Source organism: Mauremys mutica, chromosome 11, assembly GCF_020497125.1.
Source record: "Mauremys mutica isolate MM-2020 ecotype Southern chromosome 11, ASM2049712v1, whole genome shotgun sequence".
NCBI lineage: Eukaryota > Metazoa > Chordata > Testudines > Geoemydidae > Mauremys > Mauremys mutica.
The window spans coordinates 50701205-50714277 of NC_059082.1; the positions used below are offsets into that span (position 1 = coordinate 50701205).

General features: G+C 53.0%; 1 protein-coding gene across 2 annotated transcripts; it reads left to right on the forward strand.

Moving 5' to 3' along the window:
• The first annotated feature begins 94 nt into the window (after window positions 1-94).
• Window positions 95-11771, forward strand: METTL26 (methyltransferase like 26). 2 transcript variants are annotated; one of them, XM_044978738.1, is made up of 6 exons: window positions 95-444; window positions 6736-6898; window positions 7852-7911; window positions 8621-8688; window positions 10025-10174; window positions 10642-11771. In XM_044978738.1, the coding sequence occupies exons 1-6, from the start codon at window positions 248-250 to the stop codon at window positions 10739-10741; spliced, it is 738 nt and encodes a 245-aa protein (XP_044834673.1). In that variant the 5' UTR covers window positions 95-247; the 3' UTR covers window positions 10742-11771. The 2 variants fall into 2 exon arrangements, with proteins under 2 accessions (XP_044834673.1, XP_044834674.1); XM_044978739.1 differs by having other exon boundaries at window positions 106-444; window positions 10025-10103.
• The last annotated feature ends 1302 nt before the right edge of the window (window positions 11772-13073 follow it).

The window sequence follows — 13073 nt, forward strand, 5'->3', positions numbered from 1 at the left end:
TTAAAGCGGGGGGGAGGGACAGGGAACCAGGTTGAACTGGTGCATTCTGGGATTTCTAGTCTTCTTGCTCTTACCTTGCCGCTACCTTCCCTGGGCTGCCGCACTCGCCGGGACTACAGCTCCCAGCATTCCCTGCGCACGCCGGCCGGCTCCGGTTCTGGGCCCCGCCGCCGCGGTGTGGAGCAGAGGAGCTTTGCCGGCGCTGGGGCTGCGGCGGTGCCGGCTCCCAGGGTCCGCACCCCGCAGCATGATTGTGGCAGCGGCGGCGGAGCGGAACAAGGAGCCCATTCTGCGGGTGCTGCGGGACTACGTGAGCCCCGGCGCGGCCGAGGTGCGGCTGCTGGAGGTGGCGTCGGGCTCGGGGCAGCACGCGGTGCATTGCGCCCGGGCGCTGCCCAACCTGCTCTGGCAGCCCTCCGACGTGGACCGCAAGTGTCTCGAGAGGTGAGAGCGAGCTGCTGGCGGGACCCGCCGCCTCCGAGCCCGGGGAGATCGGGGGGGGGACCCCCCAGGTGTGGGTGTCACATTGGCATCCAGTGCGGGTCTGTGGAGTTGGTGGCGGGGTTGCTTATGTGACAACTTTGTGACTCCACTTCAGTGGATTTCTGGTCTGATCCAGGCTTAATTGCGTCCAGAAACCAGATCCATAAAGATCCCTGCTCCGGGTGTCCCTTCGCTTGGCAGTAGAGGTGGTGGTTATTGGAGCTGGGCTTCTTTTCTGATTTAAAGTTGTCTATTGTTATTTTACCGTTTGCATTTTGACTAACTTATCCCCTTCACGAGGATGTGCTTAATAAGGAAACGAATCTACACCAACCCCAGAAACGAGTCAGGAAGATTTCTGGGCATTGCTCAGACTTCAGTTCCAAATCCAAACAATAGAATATATTTCAAGATGCTTGCAGTCAAAATCCCCATCCCATTCACAATCTTCACAGATCAATCCCAGTAATGTAACTAATTACATCGAGAGAGGTTTAGCCTAGTGGGTGGCTCAGAATACATCAGGGAGCCAGAAGCTCCTAGGTCTGCAATGGCAGGCAAGTCCCTTGGGTTAAGGTTTTCAAAAGCTGCCACTGTTTTTTGCCTACCTGGACTGAGAAACCCTCAGCCTGTTTTATCACCCAAAACCTGTGGCCACTTAACCAAAAAAAGTTTATATCAATCTTGTTGTCCCATTTTCCCATCTGTAAAATGGGGGTCTATTTACTGAAGTCCCAAGGGTGTTCTGAAGTGTCATGAGATGAAGCTTGCAAAGTGCACCAGATATGAAAAAAGCCAAATGTTCTCATATTAGTGGAAGATGGACCCTGATTTCCCCGTGATTGTTACCTTAATAACAATACTAGAGTAACAAAGTGCACTTGCAGACAATAACTTGTTACACTGTATTAAGCAGAGAATTGCATCATTCCCCCCACCCCCAGGGTCATTGCATTGCAACTATGGCTAGGGTGAACAGCAGGCTCCACTAGGGTGGCTTTGACCTTGTTACTCCTGAGCATTGCACCTTCTACTTTTTAATGAGTGCTCTCCTTGCTCAGTGGAGTGGGAAGTCTGATGAAAATGTGCTGCCAGGCTGTATGAAGATCTGGTTGGAAACCACCTAGTACCACTGCATAGTTTGAGGAGTGTGGTCTAATAGGTAGAGCACTGGACTGGGATTTAGGAGATCTGGGTTCTGTTTCTGACTCTGCCCCTGGTCTCATGGGTGACCTTCGGCAAATCACTTCACCCACCTGTGGTTTAGTTTCCCCATCTGTAAAATGGGAATAATGAATTAAGGTCCAATCAGAGTAGACCGGAAGAGTTACCTCTTGTATCTTGCTTACAACAGTCCTGCTAATACATCACAGGACATGTTTGGTTTTTGTGCAGTAATGTTATACTGTTGACTCATAGTTAGCTTATGATCCACTATGACCCCCAGATCCCTTTCCTATTTATATCCAGGGAAAAGAATCTATGTTTGAAAATGCACTGTAGGAAATTATTTCTCTTCACCATTTTGCTAAACCTCCTCTGAAACCCTTAACACACCATCACTCTCACCAGTGCTGGGTGTCGGTTTAGAAGTGCACATCTTGAAGCCTATGCATGGAATTTGGCCATTTTGAATGTCTTGGTACTGGTTTAAACTCTCCCCTCGTTTTCAGCCAGCCTGCTCTTGATTGAAATTCTGAGTCTGTCAGAATTGGAGTTACCAGGCTTCGAAGTCTCCCTGTTGCCATGGTTGCGATGGGAAATTTGCATGCTCCTCTTCTGTCTGTGCCCTCTTGTCTAGACAGTCTCAGCCTAGCGACTGGTTTTGGCAGTTGTAGTGCCTGTGCCGGAACGGCCACTTGGGAAACAGAGGGATACTGCTGTGTCTCCCTGCTACTGGCATCAGACCAAGCACAGAGCTGAGTCTGTTCAGGATTGGCTTTCCCGCTGCTTTTGTGGCACAGTGCCTTGTTGCTGTGAATCAGTGGCTGGAAGGCCCGTGTCCGGGCTGTCAGAGCATGCGGGGCTAGGTTCTCCTGCATATTTGTAACCTGCAGTGCGGGGGGTTTGTGTCATACCTTCCCGGGCCTGGCAGTAAGAGGCAGAGACACAGAAGACTGGATTCACCATCGCCCTGCACCTGTTGCAGGGTTGTTATGTTCAAAGGGAAGATACCCCCACTCCCCCCCAAGACCTTGGATTGCCCCCTCCGATTTTCGCAGGTCTCTGTCTTCTGCTTTCCACCCCCGGCCCAGCTTTGCAGGATATCGAAGAATCACATTGAATGCTCTGTATGCCAGCTCAACTCCACCCCACCTCTCATTTTTCTGAAGTCCTGTCCCTGGCCTCAAATTGCCATTTGCACTAATGCAAAGTGGATGTAAATTATCTGGTATAAATGAGGACACTGGGGATGGGGCAGGGCGGTGGCCAATCAGAACCTTAGGGTGTAAAACTGTCAAAGTCCTTCATACCTCATTGCCTGAGCAGGGGGGTTGGGAGGGACAGAGTGGAAAATGGGCATTATGTCGATGGGCAGGTAGGTCATCCCCGTGGCCACCCACTGGCATGGCCAGCCCAGCAGGCTCCTTGGCTTTTCTGTTTTAAATCCCCCTCCCTGCTCCGATGTGTTCCTGTCTGTCGGCACAAAGCACTGGGCTTCCCTGTACCCTCTCAGAATGGTCTATAACAAAAACACTCTTGGGGTTAAAGGACTGGCTTGGGAAGAAGGGCTTTGCCACCAACTTCCCTTTGGGCCCTGGCGGTTGTCCCTTAATCTCTCTGTGCCCCTTCTGTAAGATAAGGACAAGAATCGTTCTTCCATCATTCGTCTCTATTTAGACTGTAAACTCTTTGGTGCTATGGTGTGTGTACAGCACCTCACACAATGGGCCCTCAACCTTGATCAGGCCCTCAAGGTGCTGTCATACTACAAATAAGATTGACTGCGACACTCAAGCCCCTTGTGTGGCTGTTCTGTCTCCCCCGATGCAGAGGGCTGGGATGTGTTCCCATTTAAAAGGTGATCTAGCAAGTGATAGTCTAAAATTGACCTGCTCCTAGTGTCTATTACATAAGCTAAATCACTGGCTAGGGCTATGCATTTCTTCACGGTTTGCTTAAGTGACTTCCACCAGTTCACTGGTGTGACGTTCTTTAAAACATCATCAGCAAACATATATTTCTTGAATAGTTCACCCTTAGCTCTGAAGTTGATTATAGTTGGCATTATGGAGGGATGATTGCTGGATGTCCATGTCATAGCCAACTCCTCTTCTTCAGCAGTTAAGGTTTGACCCTGATACCAAGTATTGAGAATATTTGCAAGAAAATGAGCTGGAGATAGTGCTTGTCCCATTCATTTTTTTAATGCTTGTAATTTAACTCTGTCATTGCATATTTCTCTTTTTAAGATCTCACTCAGTTCCTTCCGAATTTCAACAGCATCAGCAATAAAACAGCTATTTCCCTGCATTTTGTTGAAGGCTACAGAAACAGGCTTCAGGTTGCTCAACATGTTGGGAACTTTGGCTGTGACAGCGCCATCTATTTTTTCATGATTTTGTTCACAAACTGTCATCAGATTGGGCCAGTTCTTGATATAGTGCTCAAAACAGTCCACTACTGCGTTCCATCACCCGTCTTGTGGGAGAGTTAACTTGGTTCCTCCCACTTTTTTCAGAGCAGCTGCTGCAAAGTGGTTGTTACGGTAGTATTTTGCAATTTCAACAACATTAGCCTTTATTTATGGAACACTGAAGTCTTTTGCTAGGGGGTGCATCAAATGAGCACGGCAGTCCTTAAGAAAGAAGTATGAAATAAAAAAGTTTACCAACCTGAAGATCCTGCATGTTCAGACATGTTCCTTTCATCATCTTCAACGCAGCTTCCTCCTGAGAAGGAACGGTTCTCATGATGTTGTTTCATTCGGGCAACCAGGCCTTGCATTTCTTTGTTGCACTGTTTGCATTTTGCACGCATGCCTGTCTTACCCGCGGGTAGAGGAACTTCATCAAAATATTCCCAAACTGGGTCTCTTTTACGGCCTGCTGCCATTATTGGTTTTCCCTTCTAGTAAGAGAATGGTATGGTATATCTCAAATCAGTGAAGGCTACACTCAGAAAGACCTCAAGACTTCTGGAATATGCTGCTCAAACAGTTTCACTTTTGTTTCTACTGCCTGTCCCTCCCTTCTCACATTTATCTCCAGACTTGTTCTCCTTGTCCAGATCTATTCCGCCCCCAACAATCTTCTATTCATTGAACTTTTTGAAACTTTGCACTTTTAGAGAGAGGTAAAGGATTGGCTCTGTGTATACAAATGTACAGAGGGACAATAGAGTTAGGTCTGTTATGTCTCACTTCTATATATTATTTATTTAAAAACATTTTTGCTGTTAACAAGCATGTTATCTCTGGAGACACAAATCCACAGTTTGAGAACTGCAAAACTAAGCATCTCTGATGGTATCTTCTAGACTGAGCACTGAGTCCCATTAGGTAGATAGAAAGATTAACCTAAATAATCTATACAGAAGCCCCTGGAACCCTATAAAATTGGGTCCCCTATCCATAAACTATTGGAACTCATTTACAAAACTTTTCTTAAACATTACATGACTATATTGTCTCATACTATAGAATTAGAATTTATAATCCCTATTCCATGATGAGATATCTTTGAGCTATAATGTATCTTAATTAAAACTATCTTTAGATAGGTTTTTTCCTCCAAAAGCATTTTATAAAAAAATCAGATTTTTTTTAAATCATTGATTTTTATCCACCCTGGTTCTCCCCTTAAGCTGTATTCACATCTTATCAGTGGTGAGACCTTTTGTTATATGTTGTTTGTTATCAGATGCATCTGCTATAAATCAGCAACTTGCTTCCAGAAGAACTCAGCTTGACTCTCAGAGCCTAGGCTGAGAGTGCAGGGCTGACAGGTAGAAAAACCGTTATTTCACTCATGGGCTGAAGATAAGGGCTGTGTGGGCCATTGAGCCACAAATGCAGGGACCCTGGGTGCTCTTTTTAGAGACGCATTTCAGCACTTACAGCACATCTTGCATTTTGAAATTGCTTTGCAAAATTAAGTATTCCTCCCAACACCCCAGAGAGGTTAACTACATCGTCTGATGCCCCCTTCTACATACAAACAGGTTTTCTGTTACTGTAGTGCCTGAAGGCCCCAACCAAGATCAGGGCTGTGTTGTGCTAGGCGCAGGACATTTGCACAGTCAGAGAGAGTCCCTGCCCCAAAATGAGTTCAACCCCACCTTTAGAGTGCCTTGGTTGTGGGGTGTCTCGTCGTGATTTTCAGAAGTGCTGAGCTGCTGCAGTTCCATCATTAACTTCAGCAGGAGATTGGGGTGCCCAGAGTCTCTGGAAATCTGCCCCTTCATTTACCCCAAATTGGAAACCCAAAACGTGAGGCACTCTGACAGAGGCCCCTTTTTAGAACAGAGGAAGTGAGCCGCCCGCAGCTGCTGGAGAAAGGGGGCTGGCGTGCGATTTCCACAGCGGTCTGCCCTGGATTTAACAATAGGCTAAACTCTCCAAGCAGGATTATGAAAGAGAGTGACCTGAATGGGAGGCTGGAAGGAGAGATCTCCGCTTTAACCTGGGGGCCTGGAGGAGGCTCTGACTACAGCGAAGGGAGAGAGTGTGGCTGGTCTGCATCTTAACAACACCTGTGAGAAGGGACAGCTGGGGAAGTGGGGCCTGTTTTCCTAGTCAACAGCAGGAAGGGAATTCCATGCTGGGGAAAGGAGTCTCTAGTTATCCGACCAGCTCCAGCCCCTGCCCGAGAACTCCTTGCTGAGCTGCAGGGTTGCTTCCCCAGTGACACAGAGGTTAGGGGTGGGATTTGCATTTGCAGAAGGACTTGGGTTTGGCCCAGCTTTGTTCCCCTGACTCCAGTGCTGGCCCTGGCCCAACCCCCACCATCCCAGCTGGGGCTAGCTGACTCTCTCCTCAGTCAGTGATTTAGATGGTGAGCTCCATGGGGCTGTCTCTTTCAGTGTGTCTGTATAGCATTAGCACCATGGGGCCCCGGGGAGGCTCAGTCACTGCTGTAATAGTGCTGATGGCAGTCCTGGGTTAGAGTGCCCCCTGCTGGATGAGAGAAGGCAGGCGCTCCCCTGGAACAGGAGTGGTGTGTGCTGGTTCTGTGGCAGGGAACCGGTACTTGTGCAGTGCTTGGGTCTGGCATGCCCATCAAGCAGGCGCTCTCCTTTCTCCCTCCGCAGTATCTCTGCGTTCATTGCGGCGCTGAGAGTCAGGAACGTGAGGCCGCCGATTTTCCTGGACTCGTCCCAGAGCTGGGAGACATGGGGTGGCGTGAGGCCCAACACGCTGGATCTCATCGTCAACATCAACATGATGCACATCTCTGAGATGAAGTGCACTGAGGTGAGAGCCCTTCCTTCCCTGACCTTTGCTTGGGGTTATGGGAATTCCTTGGACCCCGTTGGGCTGGGTCTCTGCCCACAGAATATAGTCATGTTCTAGCTGCCTGGCATCTCAGCTGGCCTTGCCTGAATCTTAGCCTTGGGCAACCAATATTCTGAAGAGCTGTGGTGCCATCTAGTGGAATATAGATGCTTATTCCCCGATTGAACCCCTGATATTGTCCCTTCTAAAGCACCTTCCTGTCCTAGATCCCAGAGCACTTTACAGACATTGATGAACTCAGTCTCACTAAGCCTGGGGGCAGGGCAGTGCTTTTATCCCCATTGGACAGGTGGGGAAACTGAATTATGTGGCGTCTGAAGTAACCTGCCTTTGGTCCTCACTCCCAGTCCTGTGCGTTTAACTCCAAGCCCATCCTTGGGGGACAAATCTTAGACTCTTTCCCATTGGTTAATCCTCACATTTGCTCACAACATCCCCAGAGTGTATGCAGGGTCCCATGTTAGAATGAGAGCGAATGAGCTTGAACTGATTCTAGATATCCCCATCCCCCCACCCCCTTGTGGCTCCACGGTCTCAGATCGTGTATGCTCACAAATGCGTGCCTCATCCCAGCCCAATATGTACCAGCAAACAAGCTGAGAATCCTCTCAGATGCTTGGACCAGACGGGACAGGTGGAGCCATTTTCATTTTTTGGTTTAGCATCCACTTCGTAAGTGTGTGAGGGCCCCTTGTGCCACCCTGGGAATACTGGAGCTGGCCCACACCCAGAGTCACGTGCTGGGATGCTGAGGGGCGGGGGGGAGGAACACAATCAGCCATGGAAATGAGGGAAAAGGTGGTCACTGCCCCCGGTGGGCTCTGGGAGGGGCCCGGCCATTGCACACTTGGCAGGCACCCAGTTTCTTGCGCCTGGGGGCTCCATCCTTTACTGAGTTTCTGTTTCCCCAGGGTTTGTTCAAAGGAGCAGGGAAACTGCTGAAACCCAAAGCTGTTCTGATCACCTATGGGGTAAGCAATGGCCCCTCGGTGGGCACAGCCCAGCTGGGCTTGGACGCTCTGTGTGCCCCAAGGGGTGGGTGGAGTGAGCGCAGCGGGTGCTGCGTGTCTGGGTCAGGGGGCAAGTCTGTTTGTTAGCTGGGCACAGCCAGTGAGGGGTTAAGCTAGAGCCACTGGGGGCTGGATTGGCAGACTGGGTGCTGAGCACTTCTGAAAATCTGGCCCTGAGTGTGTGCCGAGCCCTGGGCAGCCTCCCTTTCCAGCCCAGGTACTCCAGCACAGGTGGCCCTGCTCACAGTTTCTGCTTTCTGGTTTGTACGTTTGATGGCTCCCACAAGGTTTTACACACACGTCCTAGGACATGAACGCTCTGCCTCCATCCCCCCATCTCAGGAGCTTGTCCCCTCGTGCGAGCACAATCCCCCTCATCCTCCCCCCTTATGTACACACCTGGGGTGTGGTCTGGCGGGCAGTGCTTCACCCGGACCATACCATATTGGCCTGGGTGGTTCATGGGTCCAGGTCAGTCTGCTGACCTCGGTGTGTTTCCATCGCAGCTCTTTGATTTCTCCCCTGCGCTGTTTAGGAATTGGGGGGTGAAGTGGTGGCTGGGCCCAAGCCTGACCCATTGAGAAATCGCAGCCAGTCTGTGGCATCTGGGATGCTGGTGCATGACTTGAGTTGACTCTGTAATGAATCCCTTTACCTCCTTTCCCCTCAGCCCTACGCCATCAACGGACGGATCAGCCCGCAGAGCAATGTAGACTTCGACTGCTTCCTGAGGCAGAGGTAGGAGAGCCTGGCTCGGGTGTTGGGAGGGAGAGGGGGCTGGGCCAAGGGGATCTAACGACCCAGATGCCCTGTGGCCACAGGGGCGGCGCTCTCTGACACCGACGGGGACCTAGCCCCAGCAGGCGTCTGCAAAGATCTAGGTCCCAGTTGCTTGGGAAGTGGGGCAGGGTTGGAGGAGGGTGCAAATCGGCAGAGTGTACGTTTCCTCCCCTTTTCCCTGCACCCCACAGTCTGTGGAGCCACAGCTTCCTTCTGCATGGAAAAGGGGGGGTGGGGAGTGGGAGGAGCTAGGCAACATGCCCTCTCTTGTGGCCTGGAGCAGTTACCACTGCTCTCTGCTGCTGCGTGCAGCCCAGCCCCACTCTGCAGGGTGCAGCCCCTCGCCCAGGGCCAGGGGAGCTGAGGGAGGGACAGGCAGGAGACCCCCACGGTGCACCCGGCCAAGCGCATGCAGATTTCCACAGGCTGACTCAGGCCCCAGGGCATTGGTAGAGGTGGGATCCATGGGGGCTGCGGAGCTATGGGGACCAGTAACGGGCTCAGCAGCTGGTTACCCCCAGTTGGCAGTTTGAATCCCGCCCAGGCTCGGAACATGCAGTCGTTGGCACTAGCAGGTGCCGTTTCTGCTGGAGGATGGTGCGGTGGATCTTCGTGAAGGGCTGTGGCTACGTCTCACCTCCATGGTGGGTAGTATTGCTCAGCAAAGAGGCCACGGCAAGATGGGCCATGCAAACCGAACTCCCATAGAGGGTAGTGCACCCAGGCAGGGTTGGGGTTTGCCCTGCGTCTGCCCATGCTGGGCCCAATGCTCAGTCCTGGGGACTGTCAGTCCAGGGCCTTCCACCAGCTTAGACCCAGCCATTCCCCTGCCCCACCCCCCGTCTGTTGTGCAGCTGGGTCTCCACCCCCAAAGGGAAGGCCGCTTCCTTGGGTGGGCCCACTGCACCCCCACATTTCACAGGGCATGGCCTTGCCCTGTCATAGGCAGCATGCAGCACCTTGGCTGGTTTTGTCCTCGTGCCTTTGAGTCTGCTCCAGCCATTCATAGACTGAGGGGCTGAAAACATTACCCACAATACTCCTCTCCCAGTGCTCATCCAGCTGCCACACCACGGCTGGTGCACTCTGGGGGCGACTCTAGTCCTGGGCAAGAACCCCAGACAGGATCTCTGAGGGTGGCTGGATCCCCGGGGCTGCCACTGTCCTAGCCCCCTTTGTGGGGGAGGGGCTGCCTCTGAACCCCAGAGTCCGAGAGCTCTCAGCACTGTGGGGGCCTGTGGCCATGTGGCGGGAATGACACGTTTGCCAAATGTTTGGTCTCTCTCTTTCGCAGAAATCCGGCCTGGGGCCTTCGGGACACGGCTCTGCTGCAGCAGCTGGCCGAGGCCAATGGGCTGTGTCTGGAGAGGATGGTGGGTGTCCAGAGCTGCACTGCACTGGATTCCCATATACTGAGAGGGCGCATGCCTGTCTTGGAGCCTGAGTGAGAGTCCAACGGGGGCCTGGGATCCCACATACAGGGGGATATTGCTGAGAGCTCCCGCTGCAGGGAGAGCTCCCAGCAATGCCTCCTGCTGGAGAGGCTGGGGCTGGTGTAGCTGGGTGCTCTCCCTGCAGCGCCTCCTGCTGGAGAGGCTGGGGCTGGTGTAGCTGGGCGCTCCCCCTGCACTCCCTGCAGCGCCTCCTGCTGGAGAGGCTGGGGCTGGCGTAGCTGGGAGCTCTCCCTGCAGCGCCTCGTACTGGAGAGGCTGGGGCTGGCGTAGCTGGGAGCTCCCCCTGCAGCGCCTCGTACTGGAGAGGCTGGGGCTGGAGTCTTCCCCTTTCCCACTCCCAAGCATTGATGGCCTTTGGCGCTCTAGGGCTTGTACACAGCGAGCTGGAGCCAGGCTGCCTGGCAAACAGGCCTCTTGGTGCTGCCGCAGAGCTCTAACTCTGGCTTTGTGCTTCTAGGTGGACATGCCCGCGAACAACAAGTGTCTCATTTTCCGCAAGCAGTGACCTGTGGAGCCCGCCTGCTGAACTGCACCCCGCGGCTTTTCAGTGTCCATAGCACTCTGTGGGTCTTTTCGTGGAGCCTCCCTGCCGGAGACGCACCGCTGGGATTGATACTGACTGACTTTAGGTGGATGCTGCTGCTAATGTGCAGTGGAGGGGCTGTATTGTATGTAGTTCATGTTCCCGCTCCCCAAAGCCTCCAGGGATGAGGCCACAAAACCAGGGTCTCTATTGCAAGCTCACCTGCGCTGCTTGCTTCTACCTACCTGAGCTGATCAGGTCTTGACAGCCTACGGTGGCCTATTGTCATGTCCCAAGGGGTGAGGGGACCGGGTGAGGAATAAGCCACCTAAGTGGATACACAGCTTGGGTCACCTCTCCCACTGGGATGTAGCCTCTGCAGTCGAGTCTCTCTTGGTGACTGTTCCACAGCCCCCAGGGGCCTCGTTTTAGTTACACTTCTGCAGCTCTTTATTTTTCTCTGCTCAAGCCGAATGTTCCCTGAGCTTGAAAACCAGCGGTGCCATTTGGCTACCTACTAAGTGGCTTGGTATCAGGAGCTGAGCACCCACGGCTCCTATTGACTTGAGCAGGTGCAAGAGCCTCTGACCCCACACCAGCTTGTTTAGGGGCCTCACCTCAGGTACGCCCGTCCTGACAGACTGGTCCGAGGAGCTGTCATGCCTAGTCATGTGTGGAAGGGGAGCATGAAACAACCCGCAGGCCGGCTCGCTGGCCAGTCTGAATGCCTTCCACCCTCCGAGGCTAGGCTGCCAAGGAGGTAATGTGAACGGGGACTAAAATATAGGGGTGGAAGTTTTCCAAAGTGCCTATGTGATTTAGGGGTATAGGTCCCCTCACTGTTTGAAGGGAAATTGGCTCCTAAATCACATGGGCACTGTACTTTTTAAAAAAAAGTCCTGCAAGGTTGCTATAGGCTGTGAGGGGCAGGGGCTCCCTCTAGTGGCATGAGTGTGGCACGGCATTGATTTGGGTTTCAGGTGGGGAGGACCAGTTCCTCCAAGGAGGCTGCTGCACCGGATCATGTGGCCTTTGGCACAATAAAGAAGTTGCTTTTGCTTGTGTCTGCGTGAGGTTGGCTAGAGTGTCTCTCTGCAGACCAGGTCTAACGTGGGGCTTTGTTTTCCAAGGGGGTGGGGCATGTCCCCTAGCTGCAGCCACACGCACACCCCATGCCATGGCAAGCGTTCAGGGAGTGTAGCCCCACAGGGCTGGCAAAGTATTTCACTCAATCAGCCCGATCCCCAGCCAACCTGAGGCTTACTAAGGGTCCCTGGGGTGGGGGAGAGGGGGCATTGTGGCTGCTCAGAGATCATGCAGGGAGTCTTCACCATTGGCTGGTGCTGCCAGGAGGTAAGAGGGGAATGTGGATTTTCTGGGCATGCAGTGATGTTGGGGGAGTAGAGGGGCTGGCTGCAGGCAGGACTTCACCACAGCTCCAGCCTGGCATCACCCCTTGCCCTCTAGCGTGTGTTTTCTGCTCTTCTGTGCAGCAGGCATATTATTAGCAGCTGGGCTATGAGCACTGAAGGGAGCTCCAGCCACCCTCCTGGAGGGAGGCCATGAGCAGCTTGTCAGAGGTGCTGTCTCCAGGGGACCCCAGCATGGAAGGGGGAACAATGCTGCTGAGGGAGAGCAGCTAATGCAGAAGGTTCTGTCCACAGGCCATGGGCGTGAACATGGCTGGGTTGGTGCAGGGCAGCTGGCACGAGGGGGTGCAGGGGCAGTAGGGACCCTCACAGAAGCTTCTTGCCCCCCACCCCCCCCCCCCCCCCCCCGCGAGTCTGAAAGCTGCCTTATAGCCCAGCTTGGGAGCACAGGCCACGATGTGCTGGGGCAGCTTTATTCTTCCAGCAGCCTTGGGCTGAACTGCTGGCTGCTCTGCGGCTCAGGAGCCTGCTGCCTCGAGGCTGGCTCCAGCCTGGCCCAGGGCAGTAGTAATTGAAATAAGGCTCCCTCATGCTCCGAGGGTTCCTGGCTAATGTGGCTCCATCCCAGGGCAAGTGGCCACGTAGCCCAGAATAGTCTTAGCAGCAGGGACTGAAGGAGGCTCCCGTGCATAACTGCCAGAGGGTTCAGTCGTGCTGTTGAAGGGGAAATTTGCCCTCTGCTGTACCTATAGTTAGAGAGAGCCTGCCACATGGGGTGTGGGGGTGTTAATGGAGGCAGTGCGGCCTACTACATAGAGCACTGGTTTGGGACTCAGGGACAATTGGGTAACTCACTTCACTGCCCTGTACCTCAGTTTCCCCGCCTGTAAAAGGGGGATAATGATACAGCCCTTGGAAAAGTGCTGTGATTTTGATGCCTGGAATGTTTTACAGTGGCGCAAGGTTGGGTTATTGGACCTGGCCCACCTTGCAGCA